Source organism: Halyomorpha halys, unplaced genomic scaffold (genome assembly GCF_000696795.3).
Source record: "Halyomorpha halys isolate HHAL.00 unplaced genomic scaffold, Hhal_1.1 Scaffold413.1, whole genome shotgun sequence".
Classification (NCBI taxonomy): Eukaryota; Metazoa; Arthropoda; class Insecta; order Hemiptera; family Pentatomidae; genus Halyomorpha; species Halyomorpha halys.
This window is the reverse complement of record NW_027104790.1, coordinates 110046-130002: the sequence shown is the minus strand read 5'-3', so window position 1 is coordinate 130002 and position 19957 is coordinate 110046. Positions and strand designations below refer to the sequence as shown.

The following is a 19957-nucleotide window of genomic DNA, read 5'->3' as shown; positions in this document are numbered from 1 at the left end:
ATATATAAAATGTATAGTATGGGGAAATATTGTGATCATGAAAAATTTGGAATGAGTTGTCAATGGAAATACATGTTTTAAAGTCCTCTGATTCCAAATAATCAACATTGAGAATTTACACTATCGTTAAAATCCTCTCGCTGGAAGTGATGATATTTTTTTTTGTTTTCTCGAAACTCGATTTTGATTAAACTTGTTTGAATTTAAAAATTTTATCATTTTTAATATCAGGTAGTTTTTATCCTTATAGAATTATCTGAACAGAACTTAAATGTCAAATTTTTCAAAATAGCTTCCTTTTAAGTACCTTCAATATTTCTATTTGAAATAATTAACTATCTATTATTGTTAGTATTCTATCTCTGAAATAAATTTCTTTCAATATAATAATTTACTTTCTGTGTGTTTACACTCATAGATGTTAGGAGGATTCTGTTTATTTTTTTTTCCAGTATTATTGATGTCAGGTAGTATTTGTAACATGAATAATTAATACCAAAAAAATTTCATCTTAAATGAACAGTTTTTACATTTTTGTCTCATAGGATGTACTCCTTGCTAGCCAGGACTTAACAAACCAAGTGATGCTTTGTAGATTCCATGTAACTTCTACCGAGCTAACATAAGTTGAAAATATCTGCTTTCTATAGGCTCCTGTGGCAATGACAATCTTGTATCATGATAAGGAACCATTCTACTTCCAAGAAAATGTTTCTCTCTCTCATCCAAGTGCCTGATTATTCATTGTAGTATATGATAGGACATAGGAGAATTTATAGTACTAAAGGCATACAGACTTAAATGTAACAATCTAATTCCTAAAAAACAGTTTCAATCTATTTTAGAATTCCTGAGGAATAAGCTTTTAGTGGCATTACCCATGTTTTTAATGTTTTAATCATATTTCTACTCCTTAAAAAACTTTTGATTTCTTATTTAAGATGACATTTGAACTCTTCTTAAAACAATTTCTTTTCTTGAATATTTTTCTATTGATCTGATTAGTCTTTGTAATTTTATTTGGATTAGGATCTAATAATATCCAATATCTTTATGAAAGTTGAAAATACCTTTCTCTACATTACGAGTCTTCATATGGATTTTTGTAATTTTATAGACACATCCATTTGTTGATAGTATTTAATTTTTGTGTAATGTTTCCAGGCAGAAGTGTCTAAGCATGGTGGGATTATGGCTTCTCTATACAGTAGTACTCAGCAGGATGAGGGTATGTCCTTAGAGCTCAGTCTTGAAATCAACAGGAAATTACAAGCTGTTCTTGAAGATACTTTATTGAAAAACATTATGCTCAAGGTAAGGTCCACAATCTGTAGGCTGCAATATAGTTTTAAGATAATTTCTTAGTTATTTACTTAGGGAGTTGAATAGCCCAGTGGGCAAGTCGCTGAATTCTAAACTCCCAGACCTGCTTTCGAGTCTGGTTGTGGCAAATAATTTATTTATTGTGTTATATGAGTCAGGAATTGACTGATGAGCTTGAAGAACTTTCCGGAGCACATCCAGCTCATCCTCCCAAGTGTGTACACTTAACATGTCAACTGCTAACTACAAGATCACTCAACACTTACAAAAAGCTGGTGCTGGCAGAGAGCTCATGAGCAAGATGGCAATGATTTCTCCTCAAATATTCATTCTTAAGGAGGAAAAAAAAAATAAGCAATTCAGTTTTTTATTCTTCAAAGCATAGGAATTAGAATTCCAGTTTCTTATATAGGTCTTATTAATCAAGTGTACACTTCTAGCTCAAGCTTGAAATATTTGCCTGTTGCATGTTGTCGCTTGTCATATGTATTTGTAATTCTAGGGACCCAGAGGTTGTGTATACTGCAGAATGTAAAATTGTACATATTGCATATTGCTGCTTGTCGTGTTTATTTATAATTATTCAGACCCAGAGGGTATGCATACTAATAAATCAACAAGCAAAAGTGTAACTGGACCGAAAATATTATTTATAGTGTCCTTGTCTGGGACGCCAACTACAAATTATTTTGTATTTTTTTTCACTTAATACATTCGTGCAGCAACAGTAAAATTTGTATTTATAATTAAGTATGGCAAGTTGAAATCTACCAGATGACTCATAGTTAGCATTCCAGGCAAGAACACAAACTACAAGTTACCTCGTAGTCAGCAGTCAACACGTTACTTTGGGTGGGAGATGACCCTGACAGTACTGTGTTGATGCTCATCATATCTGATATAATTGTTGGTCAATAAACAGTACTTTAGCTGTAGAAGCGCAGGTATTTTTTAATATTAATTTAGCTATGAAAAAGAAGGTAAAAGTGTTTACAAATATGCCTGTGGTTAACAAGCAAATGGCACCAAGGAAAACATAATTTATAGCAAAAATTTCCTAACTTTCTGAAACAGATACCACATTAACTCCTCTACAAAATCTGAACTACAAAGATGAAGTGATGGAGCTAGTTCATCATATCAGTATCAGCGGTGTCATTAATTACTGTTGAAATATACAATTTCACTTATTGTGTTTCTTAATTAGTTATAAATAAAAACTTCTGATTATTATGTTTTATAATTTACTTTCATTCTAAATTTCACTATGTGATTTAAACAAACTGTTGTGCTGCTCATGGGCTGTTGGTGGCCTATGAACTGTAGCTTCGGTACTCGTGGCTTTTAGCATTGAGATCCTATTTGGCCTCTGGCAGGTTATTTAGCTATAAAATGTATATGTTCTTAGAAACCAGAGGCTGAATGGCCTTTGCAAGGCATGACTATATAAATTGAAGAGTCTTTTTCATTTTGTGTTTTTTTTTTTTCGTATATAAATAGTTAAAAAGTATTTCCTTCTTCTTCATTCATTTTGAATTATAATTTCTATTTTTAGGAAAACTTGGACACTCTTGGAGATGAAATTGTAAGGCTAAAAGAGAAAAAGTAATTTTTCAACTTTTTGTCTTCCAAAATATTTTAGAACTATCATGATGGATCTGCTCTCTACGATCCACGCTATCAAAACAACATAGTGATTGATGTAAATAAATTTTTATTTGTTTATTGGTTATATCTTACTATAATTTTTTCTCCTTTCATTGTTGTTATTAAGTAATCTTATTTTTTTCAATGTTCAAAATGTAAAAATTTGTAAATACATAGTACCATAATTTTTTATTACTTGGCACCTTATTTGATTTTTAAATTAAAGATTGTTTAATTTCTTTTATTAAATTTTAAACAGTTATAATGAAAAATCAAAAATGTAAAAATGAATTCAAGTTTTTTTTTAGTAAAGTGCCTTTTTGGCCTGTATCAATATAGCATATACCATTTCTACTGTCAACAATGTTTGATTATTTTTGGATTTACTTTGTTGGTTTTAAAACATTCCATTAGATTTTGAAAAAATGTTTTGTGATATTAAATTAAGTCAGAAAGCTTTCCAAATCATATAAAAAAGTAATACTAGATATGCAATTTCCTATTTAAATAGTGAGTGAACCTGAATATAATAGTGTAATTGATATTAATATCTCTTCTAGTTTGCTTATTTTCTGTAAATTTTTAATTATTATTTTAGATTGTCGATTTTATTGATGAATCATTTCAGTACAAAAGTATATGTTCTTTCCTTTAGAAACCTAATGTTAAATAAGGTTTCTTCTTTTGATTTCACTTGCCTTTTTCTTGTTTTGAAAAGGTGTTAGAGCTATTTAGAATCATATATTTATAAAAAAAAAAAATACTCGATGATTACTTTTTTGTATATGATTTATTTACATCCTGTTTCAAATTATTGTACTGATGACAAAAAGAAAAAATACCAGTCTTTAACATTTACTTAATGATATATAAAGTGTTTTTTGCATATCATCGAAGAAGACTGCAATTTTTAGTTTATTTTTTTATATTTAGTAAAAGTTTTATTTTCTTCTATTTTCATTTTAGTAGAATTACAATGATAACCAAGTTCAAATTGGTTGATAACATCTTAAAACTTTTAAGTGTCTTGGATTCCCCAATTTAAGTGATTACTACAGAATCATTGATAATATTTGAGTGATGATGTGAAGTGATTCATGGATAATAGTTTACGTCTTCCCTTATGAAGTAATAGGTATTGGTAAAAAAAAATATGAAAAGAAACACTTCACCTGTCATAAATTTGACTTCTTTTTTGTTTCATAAGAACCTCAACTTAAAAGTTAAAACAATTATTAAACCAGTTGAGTTTATATTTTTGCTTGTTTTTTGTTATATTATTTTGCCAAAAAATAATATTTATATGTATATTCCTTTAAAGTGTAGTAATTCCTAATTAATATTTTAAAATAAATCTATAAAATATTTTTAATTAAATATTTATTCATCATTTAGTGACATTGTTATAACCAATTTTCACTTGGATGATGATAGTGTAACTGTGACTGATTATAGTAATGTTATTAATTTACTTTTGTCAAAATGTAAGAAGTAGAAAATTCTCTTAACATTTTAATAGTTGTCATACTAAATTTATTTCAAAGCTGATTCAAATACAAAATACATATATTTCATTTTGAAGTTGTAGATAAAAATGATTATATGATGAGAGATTATGTATAACTTATTTATGAGCAGAGACTCGATTTTTGTGTTTTACCTATGGGTATTAAAATAATCTTTTAAATAAATCCAGATTTTAAATTAATTTATTAATAATTTAATTGCTTAATAACATCAGCCTTCATTTTAAAACCATAGGATTCTTTATATCTATGGTCTATTCAAAATTTTAAAACTCATTCTTAAACAAAGTATTATTTTGTTATAAGTTAAAAAACAAATATTGTTTAAATGATCTTATCCATAAATATTTTAAATAAGTCAAAAATAAACTTCATGTGTAATTTCTTGATGATCTGATCTCTGCCTAACAGTTATGGTGATTAATGTATATTATATTTTATTTTAAATACCCAATTTGTAACCTATGTATATATTTTTTTTATTTCTTGGTTTGTTATACATAATAGTGTACTTATGTGTGTACTTATTGGAAACTCTGCTTGTTATAAAATTAGTGCATTGAAATTATATTTTATTAATATTTGTAAGTGTTGTTATTTAAAGTATATAATTACTTATTTATTATGTGGGGGTCTATATGAGGTGATTTGCTGGCATGGTTTAATGGTTAACTTTTTTATTGAAATTAGTTCCAGTAGAATTGTTTATCTTCTAACTAAAACATGTATGTATGATATAAAGTGATCAGTATTTTTGTATTAATGATTTAAGTCGTTAGTATTAGTAAAAAATGTTAAACACATTGTACAGTTTATGGCATTTTGACAGAATCAAGTGAAATTATTAAGATGATTTTATTTAACTAAGTTTTAAATTGTGTTATTTGAGAATAGTTTGTTCTGAGTCTGCTCAGAAAGTTTTTTTTTATTTTTGTTTTGTTGAAGATTTTGTACTTAGAACATAGTGTAAAGGAACTTCATAATTATAATATGAAAGTTTTATTATTAACACCCAATGAGTTATTTTGAAGAAACAAAAAATCTGTCCTTCTATATTCTATAAATAAATTATTGTTGATTTCAGTGAACAACTAAACTTTTGCTGCTGTTAAACAATTATCAAGTTATCAACTCTATTTGTTCATTTAGTCCTTTATGTGTTTTTATAATGCTTCTTTATGTTACTTCTGTGCATATTAAGTATACTTTATTTATTTTATTTTTTTTTTTTTTTTTATCCGAATCTAACTGAATCCTCTATAAATCCCAACATTATGAAGTTTTAATAAAATTTCTCTTGAATTTGTTTATAAAGTTTAATCAAATATAGCTATGAATAGCTATTAAATTTCCTAATTTTGATCATTTTGTGACCTACTGCCAATTACAATTGAAATTTTTAGCTGTATTTAAATAGATGATAAAATAAACCTTCATTATTGCCAATAGAATGCATTAAATAAATCAATAGTGTAATCATATTTGCTTACTGTTCATATTTTACGATGTAATAATATGATCCACATACAACTTTTATTTTGTTTCCTATGCCTAGGTCTTGAACCTAAAACTGTTTGTTTGATCTTTGTGAAAAGCCATAAGTTGGCCATTATTGGTATACTATAGGTACATATTGTTTTGTCTTATAAATCTGTTACTATTTGATAGTAATTTATTTTTAATACATTAATTTCAAAAAAATAAATTGTTTTGTTTACTAAGTATTAATAAAATAATATAAAATCCCATGAACTTGTATTAAAAATGAAAAACTAAATAATTATTGTTATATTCAAATTATTCAAACAAATATAAGCTTTACATTATTAATATTGTAATGAAATAAAGATATTGTTTATAATTCCAATCTTTTCTTTCTTTACAACTGCCAATTAAATCACATTGTTTAACTTTTATTTTAAGTTTTTCTCCCTTATAATAGATGGCTTACAAAACTTACCCATTTTATTAGAGGTCTTGTTTTAGAAAAATAAACAAAATTTGTAAATTGTGTAAGGTGCCTAGCCTGTTTTAACAGAGTATATGACTGCACACAACAGGCCTTAAAGGGCCGAGGTGCACTTAGATATGCCAGAGGGAAAAAATGACTCAACTGGATGGTAGTTGATTCTTTTAAATTATGAATAGTTTTCAATAGGTCCAAAGAAATTCCATCCATGAGTTACCTTAAATTTAGCTGTGTTTAGAGACTTAATTCAAAGATAAATATTTTATGGTTAATAAAACTTTATAACAATAACAAAACACAATTAAGTATGAATATATGAAAATATAACACAATATAACAAGTATACAGAGGAAAAATTATTTAGGTAACTATAATTTTGATTCATGGTGGGATGCATGTAGGAATGAAACATGAAATCATGGCATACACAGACAAGATTGTGGTCCTAGGAAGTAACCAAGATGACATGGAAACACTCGCCAAGACTTTAACTAGAGAAGCTGAAGAAATCAGCTTGCAATAAATGAAGATAAAACAAAGTAATACAATTGTAAGCTGAAAAATACACTTTATGACGTGGTCTGTGGGGATAGCAAATCATTTCCGAAAGTATACAGTCTCAGATACCTTGGCTCCACAATAACATCAATAAATGAACAACGGACTGAGATAGACCAGCATATGACAAGTGCGTACAGAGCCTTCTCTCTGTTAAGAATACTGAAATCCCTAAAAATCTGAACCTAAGGGTGTACAATGCCATGATAAATCCAGCTCTGATCAGAGACTGGAAGCAGCATACAGCTGTGAGACCTGATCTCTAATAGGTACCCTAGGAAGCGGAATCGAGAAATATGGAAAGAAAGTCCTCCATACTATTACAGGAGTGATCTGGAATCAGAGCCTTAACACATGGAGGAGAAGAACTAACAGTAAACTGCTTGCAGGTCAATCAATATCTCATGATATGAAGACAATGAGCTTAAGATGGGTGGGACATGTGGCTCAAAGCAATCCATCAGGACATCTCTACATAACAACGAATTCCAGTATAGTTGGCAAGAGACCACGTGGGAGGCCAAAAACCAGATGGATAGACAGAATCGACAAAGATGCGAAAGAGCTGCTTGCAGAAAACTGGAATACAGTCAGGTGTAGAGAAGGCTGGTTCAGATGGCCAAAGATCTACATGGTCTGTAGAGCCAAAAAAAAATCGATTTATAGTAATATATTGAATTTACAATCGAAAGTCAAAATTTCAAAAAAACTTTGTTTTTCAACAAAAATTTTTTATTTTTCATTCAAAATTACAAGGCATTATTTGATAGAATAGTACTGTACAGCTAATGGAATAGAAATTTTAAAAAAAAATCTCACATAATTAAATTGAATTATATGCTCTTCCTAATTTTTAAAGAAAATTCTATATTTAGCACTAAGTTCAGAAATAATGCATGTGTCAATATACTTATCTTATTGAATTTGGAATTTTTTTACTGAATGATTTGGGAATTTGATATTGTTTTGACTATTATTGTTGGATCGATATAAAAAAAAGTTCAATAGTATTCGGGGTATAGTTCATACAATTTCAATTTGATTTTATTTTATTTCATTCAAGAATTCAAAAGAGGGAGTTGTGAAAGCAATATGAGGACTGCTGATTATATCAGTATGCTTTACAGTTTCATTTTACTGGCACTGCATGGATGACACTCTCCTGCTTGTCACCTAAGGGTCATTCTCTGCAAGCACTACATTTTCTACCATTAAAAAAAGTAAAAAATTTTCATTGATTTTTTCGGTCGCATTATGTTTTTTACCTTTTTAGTGATATATTTTTATAAATAGAAATTACTAGTTTTTAGGGTATATCAATTTTTAAAAAATGCATTCCAGGGTTGTAATGTTAAGTCCAGGATTGTGAGGAAAAAACGGAAAATCCATAATATCTTAATATACTAACATTCTTAATATCTCAAAAATCACCAAACTGTCTAATAAAGTCATCACTTTTAAAAAAGCAAACTGACTTCATAACTAGAACAGCAAATTTTTCAGTAAAACTGAAATTCAATTATTAATTAATTAGTCGTCTAGTTAGACGACTAATTAGCAAAAACTGATTTAAACTGTAGATTGTCGGCCTGTTGCTAGGCAAAGCCTTACCAACGGTTTAACAACCCTTAATTATTATAATGCAAATATAAAATACATACATGTTCCGTTTTAAGTAAACGAAAATTGTAACGACGATAATAGAAATAAAAATAAAGGTAATATAGCACTACTTACAAAAATTTAAATAACTAGTTAAATATATAATATTAATAAATATCAGTTAAATTTATTTGAATGATCAGGGTTTTTGTTCTTCACATGTTCCTTTACATACTTCAAACTACCTATTTTATTCCCGTAAAACACAAAAAATATGAATATAATACTTTGAAGTTACCTAAAATATAATAATAATAAATGAGAATACAATTTTTATCTGAAATGTTCCAAGCTACGAAATTTGAAAATAATTCAATTAAAAATCGAATTGAGTAAGTGTGTTTTTGATAATTCCTTTACTTCATAATAAGAATTTTATTTACATTTTATTACCCTCCACAATATGGGGCAATTGAGAAACAATATACCTACATAGAGAGTCAGTTTGAGTCTACATAAGAACATTTACATACATATGAAGTAAGCTTTCCTCATAACCTATTAACTCCAGGGTTGTAAGGTTTTTATACTTAAGGAATCATGCATTGCAGTGTGATGGCTTCAGAGTTCAGGGACACAGGAAGAATGAAACAGACGAAGAGCCACCTTTCGAAGATGAGATCCTCGAATCCATCAACTGATTGAAATGTAACAAGGCTCTGGGTGCTGATGGATTTCCCGCAGAACTCATAAATTACGGTGGGGACGAACTGGTGAGGGATATGCAGGTTTTCCTTATCACCGTCTGGACAGATGAAGTTCAACCGGACCCAAGGACCAAGTCACTCATCTGTCCTATATTTAAGAAGGGTGATCGACTAAAGTGCTCCAATTACAGAGGGATCTCCCTCCTGTCTGCCGGATACAAAGTTTGTTTTCCTGTCAAACATCCTCTTCGAGCGTTGCTGCCCTATGCGAAGAGGGCGCTCGGCCGTTACCAGTGTGGATTCAGAAGAGGAAAGTCCACGACCGACCAGATATTCTTCCTCAGGATTCTCGAGCGAGGAAGGAAGTTTAAGATTAAAACTCACCACCTCTTCATTGATTTTAGAGTAGCTTATGATAGCGTGAATAGGGAAGAATTGTATGATGGTCTAAAACATTTTTACATCCCTAGCGAACTCATAAGCCTCGTGAGGCTTACAATGAACAACGTAAGCTGCATGGTTCATATCGGTGGAGAGCGATTGGAGGAATTCCCCTCAATAAAGGGATTACGCCAGGGAGACGCCTTAGCCTGCCTTGTCTTTGATCTTGCACTCGAGAAGGTCACTGCACGCTCACTAGAGATGCTGAGATACAGACCAATGGCAAATTGATTGATCTGTACAGCTCCTTGCGTACGCGGATGATATAGATATCATAGGACGTTCTTTCCAGGCTGTATCGGACGCTTTCCTTGCTCTGGTGGGCCCTGCAAGAAAACGTGGCTTGGAAGTCAATGCAGAAAAAACAAAATATATGGTTACGGGAGAGGTGCCTAAGCCTGGATAGGAGGTAACCTTCGGGGAACACCAATTCGAGAAGACATGTTTTTCTATATCTTGGCTCATTGGTTACCCAACACAACGCACCTGAACAAGAGATTCAGCATAGGATCATAGCAGCAAATTGGTGCTATTTTTCTATGATAAGGCAGTTCCGGAGTCGAACTCTTTCCAGAAAATCGAAGCTTTGTCCTTATAAGACTATAGTGCGCCCAGTTTTGTTGTATGGTTGTGAGACTTGGACTACCTCTCGGGCTTGTGAACAGGAACTCCTGGTCTTTGAAAGTAGAATCCTCAGACGGTGGAGGTGGACATGGTGGTGTTCTCATCAGTGGAGAGTGGAAAAGGAGGGAAAACCAGGAGCTGTACACTTTGTTTAAGGAGTCCAATATAGTTCGAGTGAGGGAAATTGGAAGATTGAGATGGGCAGGGCACGTCGTTAGGATGGGCAGTGAGGATCCACTAAGACAATTACTGATGGAGAGACTCCATGGTACCAGGGGAAGAGGAAGACCAAAGCTGCGATGGGCTGATGGTGTTGCGACAAATATGGTACTGAGGCAACAAATATACTTGGGCTTCAGAATTGGATGGTGGCTGCAAGGGACCGAGACAATTGGTGGAAGCTGCTGGAGGAGGCCAGGATTCGACACCGGATTGTAGAGCTACGTTAGTAGTAGTAGTAATAGCTTAGCAGTTGATCATAGAGAAACATTTCACAGATATAAATTTAAACTAAAAAATTTTATTTAATCCTCTAAAGAAATATTTTCTAAAAATCAAAAGAGATGTTCTTCGAAATAAAGGCAAACATATCAAAAAGGTTTGTTGGTTTTTATTTCAAACACGATTCAAAAACCTTTCCTCTATGTTTCTTATATTGCCGAGACTTATCCCTTTCGATGATGTTTACTGAGGCCATGCAAAATAATGTTTCATCATATTTCAATTGTGGAATGTTTTCTATCCCCCACATATTTTAGAAGATTATCTTTTGTGAATTTCGGAAGGATTTGGTTCCTCTTTGAATGCTCAGTTCGAACTAGTCAGAATACAGAACGATTTATTAGAGGAAGAAGTAAAAAGGAGTGTGCTAAGGAAATAATTCGAAAACGTAATAACAGGATGTTGATTCATGAGTTCGGGGAAGTTAGGGTTTGTTTCTTCGTTCTAGTAACTCCTCAATGCATTTAACTTATATTATGTAGATTTATTTTTTCTTTTGGCTGATAATTTTAATCAAAACGTGCAGTAAATATTTCTAGAAAAAATAAAATAAAAATTGAAGGCTCTTAGAACCTCGGGGCCCCGTGTAGATGCCCCTTTTCCCCACCGTTTCTACAACCAGCAGAGGTAGACAAACTCGCGAAAAGTAATTGGGGGGGGGGGAGAAAAAGTATAAACACCAAATGGTACTTCTTAAACTCAAACTCAATTTACAAATAATTTTTTAACCCTCTAACTCAACTTTAAGAGGTTGTTTGTGGAGGTGTTCGAAATTATAGCGAGGTTGTAAAGTAATTAAAATTTCCAAACGGCACTTTTCTCACACTGACTCAATTTACGTACAAATTTCCTACCTTCTAGCTCAATTTGAGGGGACTTTAAAAGAGCAGAAAACATTTAAACGACGAAAAAATAACTTAATTTTTACCGAAATTCATCTGCAATTTTATGGTATGTAAGTCTAAAAAACAAGTTTTGATATGATATTTTAGCTCTTCTGATCCAAAAAGGGACGTTAAATGCACCCAAATGAAACAGAGGGAAAGAATATACAACAAACATCCCCAATCCCTTCTCCATCCAAACCGTGTTCTAGTATAGCGGTTCTCAATTGTTTTGTCGTTGTACCCTTTTTGGGCTAAAAATATTTTAGGGCAACTTTGTTGAACAAAAAGGAAATATACAAATGTAACCATAATTATCCTTAAAGCAGTTGAATGTGTAGCAAAAGAAGAAAAAACAGAGAAAGTAAATGCTAGAATACTCTGTAAATTTCCTAATTTAATTTTACCTTTTTTTTTTTTTTTTAATATTTTAAGAAGGTGGCATACGCTCGGGGCACCCAAGGGTGCCACGGCACCTACTTTGGGAACCAATGATAAGAGCTTTAGAAGACGGATATAAAGTGTAAGGATGTTTCTAATCTTGCAATACTTAGTAGTGTCACTTTAATGGATACTTTTCATTCGATACTTCGGTGATATCGATACTTGAGATACCAGTGTCGATACTCTCCATTCGATACGGTACTGATTTTATTCGGGCTATGACCCTTTTTATTTAGTCGTCGAGGAGTGTAGTGTATCGGTATCGGGGTATCAATACTTTTTGAATTTGGTTGACCAGTGTTTTCTCATAAATTTTTTAAGCATGTATCGGAAGTGCCTATAATTTCTATTTGATACTCTCGGAGTATTGGTACTTTTTATCCAATATAATATTGGAGCATCGATACTTTATTTAAAGTATAGTTTCAAAAGGACTACGTAACAGTACAATACTTTAGTGGTTCACGTTCCTAATTAAGCGTTTACTCACCTTCCCCCCCCCTTATCAATAATATCCTCATAAATATTGGAATATATATTTTAAATGATTAAAATTCACATTAATTTAATATTGTTAATCCAATGTTGAACGCTATTAACCCAGGCCTATGTTTTTATGTGTAACATTAATATGTGGGTTAAAGTAATATATAATGAAACTTACCACTGTGTTATAATAATATATAAAAATCTCTCTATATATAAAAGGGAATGGCCGAATCTTTGTCAACAATAAACTTTTGAATTATTGGACCGATTTACATGTTTTTTTTTTCAAAATGTCCCCTGTCCCCATGGGAAGGTTTAAAACTACTAAAATCCACGAATTTTCAGGTAGAAAAAAGTTATGAACAAAATTAAACGTTTTTTGGTTTGTAACTCAGAAATTTCTTTTTTCCTAGTTATTGTACACCAATCGATCCGGCCCTTTGAAACAGTTCATGGGGTGGTGTAGTGTATCGGTATCGGGGTATCGATACTTTTAGAATTTGGTTGACCAGTTTTTTCTCATAAATTTTTCAAACATGTTTCGGAACTACTTATAATTTCTATTCGATACTCTCGGAGTATTGATACTTTTTATCCAATATTATAGAGCAACGATACTTTATTTAAAGTATAGTTTTAAAAGGACTACGTTACAATATCGTTACTTTGGTGGTTCACGTCCCCAATAAGTGTTTTCACACCCTCCCCTTCTCTAATTGCTTTTGATACAGAGTAAAAATTTATTATTTTAGGGGAGAATATGACGAAAATAGTTAAACCGGTTGGATGTAATATAGGTAATGAGGGACATTTACACCAACAATTTACGAGCGAATTTGTTATCAGCAAAATGCTATTACATTTTGATATTTACAATGTACACTGGTCAACAGCGAAATGACATGGATTGACATTTTTAACAAATAAACGAAATAAAATAGCATTTGTCTTATATCTCATGTTAATAAAATTAAGCTGACAGATTTAAGTAACATGCAGATAAATAATATCACGTTTTATGAACACAACTTTAGTCACAATGCTGATACGAATTACCACCTATATTTTAAGATTATACCTTTAAAACACAAATTAATCTTTAATATATTAACATACATATTAGTTTCGATTTTATTTACAATATGATGTTTTCACACATTATTTTTTTTCTGAACATTCTGCGTATATTATCGAACATACTTAATACTCCTAAATATACCAAGTGTTTTTATATATTTAATTCCCTTATTGTTAAAAAGTAGATGTTGTTGGCATGAACGCGCGTAGTAGAACTTTTTCTGCTTTATGTTAGCTATTCAACTGTCTATTAAAAGAAAAAGAGGTAATTTGCTTGAACACCCCTAGAAGAATCATAAGGCAATGAAATATTCTCCAAAAAATGTAAAACCAATTTTTAATTTATAGAGATGAAAAGAAACTTTATAAGGAATAATAATTAAAAAGAAACAAACGATAATAATTAAACATCACGATGTCTGTCAATGTTAAGGTAGTCTTGAGATCGCTTAAAGCAACACACTCTAGCGGCCAAGTTCGTAATTTCGTCGCTGTAATTCACAGAAAATTTTCACTTGGGGGCCAATGATTACCTCCATCAGTATGAAATAGATGTAGTTGAGGAAGGATTCCTTTCTGATGTAGGAGTAATGTTATGGGTTCCAATGAGGTACAGTTCATTATATTACTATCACAGGGTCGTTAACTCCCACTTCTGAAATCTTAAGTGGAAATTAAAGTGCAGATTACTTGGTGCTGGGACTGACAGTTGCTTACAGTAGTGTTTTCCGGTTATGACCAAAATTCATTTAATACCCAATATTCCTGGTTGAAAACTTAAAATATAATTGTGATATATATATACACATACACATATATACAACGTATACAACTTACTTAGATCTAAAATATGGAAACGAATTACGATATTCAAATATATAGTGTTTAACATCTGTCTGTTCAAAAACTTCTGTAGTTAAAATAAAATTTTCAACGTCGGATGAACCGTAGAGAAGCTAGTCCGAATAAGTTTAAATCAACTAATTATTTAGTTTCAATGACTAACACGTAGTTAGTCAAACGAATTATGAAATCACGATGTTTTAGATCTGTTTTCTGTTCGATACTATTTTTGTTTTCTCTCTCCAGGGATTCATTTAAATTTAGTCAGTCGAAATGAGAATAATTTTCCGTACTTCAAATTGTTTTGTTATATGTAAAAAATGTCAAAATATATATCGAATTTGATTCCTTCTAAATGAATTAGTTCGAAAAGATATTTACATAGACGGTAAAAAAAACAGTATATCTTCTTAATCCTTTCTCTTCTAATGCGGAGTAGCTTGCTTATAGAGCCGGATCCATAATCCTCGGTCGTGTACCAGCTGGTTGCGCTTATTTCAGACAATTCCTCTCTTGTCTAATGAATAATAATAATAATTATTATTATTTATATATATAACATATTCACGCATTAATATGCCGATGTTGTGCTTTGTAACTAGCGTGAAAATTGAAAAACAAAAATATTCATTTACTTTATTAATAATTTTTTGTTACAATCTTTAGTATAATGTTGTGAATTACGTATTACATTTTTGATTAATTCAATTTTACATATGATTTATTTTTTTCTCTATTGAAACGTCACCGTCATAACGCGCCATCTATTAAATCGTTAAATAGATATACTATTTGAAATTCATTGAAATTTGTTTTCAAGCATAAAAGTTTCAGAGTAATCTATTTCAAAAAGATAATTTCGTTTTGAGAAAATTAAGTATATAAATGTAGGAACATGTGAAATTTTCTGGAAGTTTAACTCAAAATCATAGGAAATAATAATTGAATTGAAAATCTATATAAGAAAATTAACGTAACATTTGTAGGAATATTTAAGCAAATCGCAATGCACCCTCCATGAACTGCGTTGCAAGGAATATTAGCATTTAATGAACTTGGAGGGGGATTGACACGCCCCCATCTTCCATTGTGGAATATTTTGTTGATTTATTTTTGCGCATTTATTAGTCCTGAACATTTCAAATGTTTGTTTACCCTTTTTTTTTTTTTAACCATTTAACTACGTCGCCATTTAAGAAGATATCTTGATATCTTTTTTACTTTAGATTAATATTAATTGTTATATGATTATATAACTCAACAATGTCTGAACTTAAAGATTTATAGAAGTTCTTATATTTGATTTTATATTACTAAAATTTTTAAATTTAGTATCGCTTGTTAATCTTTTTAAGCTTTCCTACTTACAATATATCTATATATTTCAATCAACATATGTTATTTCTTACTTCCTCTACTTAAGGAAAAAAAGTTCAATAATTAGTCATTTTTTTTATCACTAATTTATTAAATATGAACACCAATCCTTTGTGAGTTTTAGTTAGAAGTTAGACAAATAGTATTATTTTGTTTGATTGTTCATGAAAGGTTTTCAAAAACGACTATTTTTACATTTTTTTTTTTCTTAAGTTGTATTTTACCGCGGTGCTTCTTTCAAGATTAAGAATTTAAATCTTTAAATTATAATTTATGTATAAATATTTTTTTCTTTTGAAAATTGTAGAAAGTGTATTAAAAGAGTGTAACCGACTAAGAACTGTTCTGGCAATCCCAAAATATAACTTTTAAAAAATATTGTCTATGTCCTTACTTACATAAATTGGTTATATTTTTTTTAATATTGTTCGTTTATTTTTAAATCCTGTCTGATAATGTCTGAAAAAATTATAAATTATTTTTCATACCATTTAGAAAATTCTATTGAATGGAAAGGTACCTGTTTTTACATTTATCTGCGTCTTAACGTTTTCTTGGATTAGTTTCTTGGAAAACGAATGGGAATAGGAGAAGAGAGAAAATGCTGCAATTAAGACAACAATATCTTGGAATGTATCACAATCCTTATTTTACACTACGGACGATCTAAACCATGAACCAAAAAATTAAAACCACTAAAAGGATGGAGAAGATAAAAAATACAGTAAAATAAAAAAAAGGATAATAAAAATTGGAATATATATTTTAAATGATTGAAATTCATAATCATTTAATGTTAATCCAATGCTGAACGTTATTAACCCAGGCCTATGTTTATCAGTAATATTAATATGTGGATTAAAGTAATATATAATGAAACTTACCACTACTGAATGGTTGAATCTTTGTCAACAATAAACTTTTGAATTATGGACCGATTTACGTGTTTTTTTTTCAAAATGTCCCCTGTCGCATTGGGAAGGTTCAAAGCTACTAAAATCTCCGAATTCTCAGGTAGAAAAAAATTATACACAAAATTAAACGTTTTTGCTTTGTAGCTCAGAAAGTGTAGTTATTGTACACCAACCGATCCGTCCCACTCGGTTTAGGCCCTTTGGTACAGTTCATAGAGCTCTAAACCTCTGACAATTTTAGTGTAGATTGATTGAGTATTGTTGAAGTTATTTCTACTTTTTAAAGGAAGTCAAAGGTCGATGTAGGGCTAAAATGTTGAGTTTAAAAAATTATTTTTCGAAAATTCGTCTTTTAGAGTTTCTCAAGGTATTACAAACTAAAAAATATTTTACCACACTATTATATGTTAATCGGCCTGAGTTGTTTCGATATAGTACTTATATACTTATATAGTACTAATACAGCAGATTCATCTCTTTACGAAAATTAAGAAAAAAATATTAATGATACCCTAAAGGGCTTCTTGAGATGGTTATAACGAGTATCATCGCATGTATTGGTTTAGTTTATGTTACCAAATCATAATAATAAAGTATACCTATAAGTTTAATTTTAACTAAATACAGTAATTTATATCAAACTATCAATTTTGATCATTAAATCTATATACATCCCTAAATATAACAACAGCGAAGCATTGATGGACCAGCTAGTTATACACAAAATAAACGCTTTTTTTACAAAATTATATAATAATGATTTAAAGAATAATTATTACAGTAAACTATAAATAAAACAATTATTCACGACATTCTACTGGCCTTCTCTACTTAATTAGTTGATTAATTAATCCAGTTGATCTAGATTTCTAGCTAACCTATATTCAGTGGTTTCTCTGTTCTTCTCATTAAACCGTAAATAAATTATAGATTAGGCCAGAATATTATAAAGGCACATTATATTAGTTGATTAAAGATTGAAATGAAATTTTTCTTTTTCCATACATTTGTATATGTATTGTTTAGCAGTATAGTTTTTCTTATCAACCCGTATCGAGCTCTATCTTCTAACCCCATGGGATTTTGGCCCACTAACCCCTTTCTGACTAAGGGCCTTCTCATTATATATATTGCTTATTATTTATTTTAAAATACTAAATCATAGAATAATTACATAACATTGTTATTACTTAATATTTTTATTCTATGATTATGAACGTATTATTATAGTTCTGATTGATATTTAAGTTCTAAAACAATCAGTTTGTATAATTTCATTTCAATTTCACTTACTTATGAAATATATAGCAAGGGTATAGTAAAAGTATTGCGATCGTGCAAAATTTCGAATTCGAGTTCAAAAACGAAAAATCGTACCAAACTGAAATTATATATTTAAGGTGAGTTAACCTGAAATGTTACAGCAACTTTTTAGCCAAAATTGCTTCATAGGAAGTGCTACTTTATTGAATCGATTTTTCACACTATTTCCTAAACGGCTCTAACGATTTTATTATTAATGGGACAAGAGTTGTTCAGGAAAAGAAAAGCGGCCTAAAGTTAATCCAAACACATACAGTGAGTCAAGAAAGTATAGGCACACTTCCCTTTTTCTATAAACATCAATAAGATTAATACATTTTCCTCAACTTATATTTACAACGTATTTGGTAAAACTTGTATACATGGCACAACTTATATCTACTTATTATTCAAGTGGCCCTCGAAAACTAGATTTTATAAGAAGTTAATAATTGGAATTCAAAGATGACTTTGAGGTAATCGTACGAAAAATAAATTTTCAGGATCAAAAAATTAATGACACAGTTTTCAATGTTTACCATTATTATTTGCTTTTAATTGGTGAGAAATAAGGATTAACAAAGATGACAATAAAAATATGTTTACTTTTGCAGATCATCTATATTATTATCTATTTTTATTTATAGATAAATTATCTATATTTCCAATAAAACCAAGATTTAAATAAGTGATTGTGATGTTTATTTAAAAAAAATTGTTAGTTAAATTATATTTTAAAGGGATTAGTTACCGAAAAATAGCGAATGTATTAGAAATAAGTTTCAGTACTGTTCGAAATATTGCTAAAAAGTTCAGGTAGCCTGGTTCCATTCTATACTAACCTTGTTCACGACGGCCATCAAAATCTAGTATAAGGGAACAAAGGAACATATACCAGATAGCAGAGCGAGATCCCACTACATCAACCGCAAGGATAGCAGAAGAGGTCTAATGCCACTTAAGTTTACTAGGTAAGAAATATTATTTACAAATATAATTATTATGGAGAGGTTCTAAGGAAAAATCCCTTTACGATTACCAAGACGAGCCGCAAAAACGCTTCGAATTTGCCAAATCATTTGTTATTTGCTAAAAGAAGACTATGACTTCTGGAAAAATGTTATCTTTCCAGATGAAAGAAAATTTGATATCTCAGGCTCTGATGGCCAAAAGAACGTAATACCTAGTTTCATCCTCGACATGTGAGTCCCATTTTGAAACATAGATATGGAAGTGTCCAAGTTTGGGGTTGCATGTGATGAATTAGTGCAAGAAACTTGGTCATTATGATTTCCGAAAAACATGTTGACATTTTTGAATGTTGACGGCATAATTTAAAAAGTAATGCCAACAATCCCAATAAAAATTATCTTCCAACAAGCACACGCTTGAGTGGAAGCTGTACAATGTGCCGAGGCAACTTAAAACGCCATCACTGTCTCTAGAGCACGAATGGAATCTATTGAACCTAAAAATTGGAAATTTTTTTTAAATATGCTAAAAGAAACTTTTTCTGTCTAATGGCATAAAATTAGTCAAGAAGTAACGCAAAATCTTGTTTCCTTAATGCTAAGAAAATTATAGGCTGTCATAGAGCCTAAATTACTAGTGGCATCCAGTCAAATAGATTCAATATAATGTACCTAATTAAAAGTGTTGGTACACTTTTTTGTCTCTCTAAAAATTATGTTTTCTGTACTAATTTTTTTTAAATTTTATAAATATTTAT

At 30.4% G+C, this 19957-nt stretch overlaps 1 protein-coding gene and 1 long non-coding RNA gene across 4 annotated transcripts in view; both read left to right on the top strand.

Annotated features, from left to right (window-relative positions):
* LOC106682435 (coiled-coil domain-containing protein 186) overlaps positions 1–6363 on the top strand; it is a 21734-nt gene extending 15371 nt beyond the window's left edge. For all 3 annotated transcript variants that reach the window (XM_067045245.1, XM_014423282.3, XM_067045242.1), the window contains 2 exons: positions 1165–1314; positions 2879–6363. In XM_067045245.1, the coding sequence (XP_066901346.1) occupies positions 1165–1314; positions 2879–2932 (204 nt within the window). In that variant the 3' untranslated portion in view covers positions 2933–6363. The remainder of the gene's footprint in view (positions 1–1164; positions 1315–2878) is intronic.
* Positions 6364–14321: 7958 nt separating this feature from the next.
* Positions 14322–19957, top strand: part of LOC136795266 (uncharacterized) — a 58454-nt gene continuing 52818 nt past the window's right edge. Inside the window, exon 1 of the long non-coding RNA XR_010842840.1 lies at positions 14322–14402. This is a non-coding gene — a long non-coding RNA (uncharacterized lncRNA). The remainder of the gene's footprint in view (positions 14403–19957) is intronic.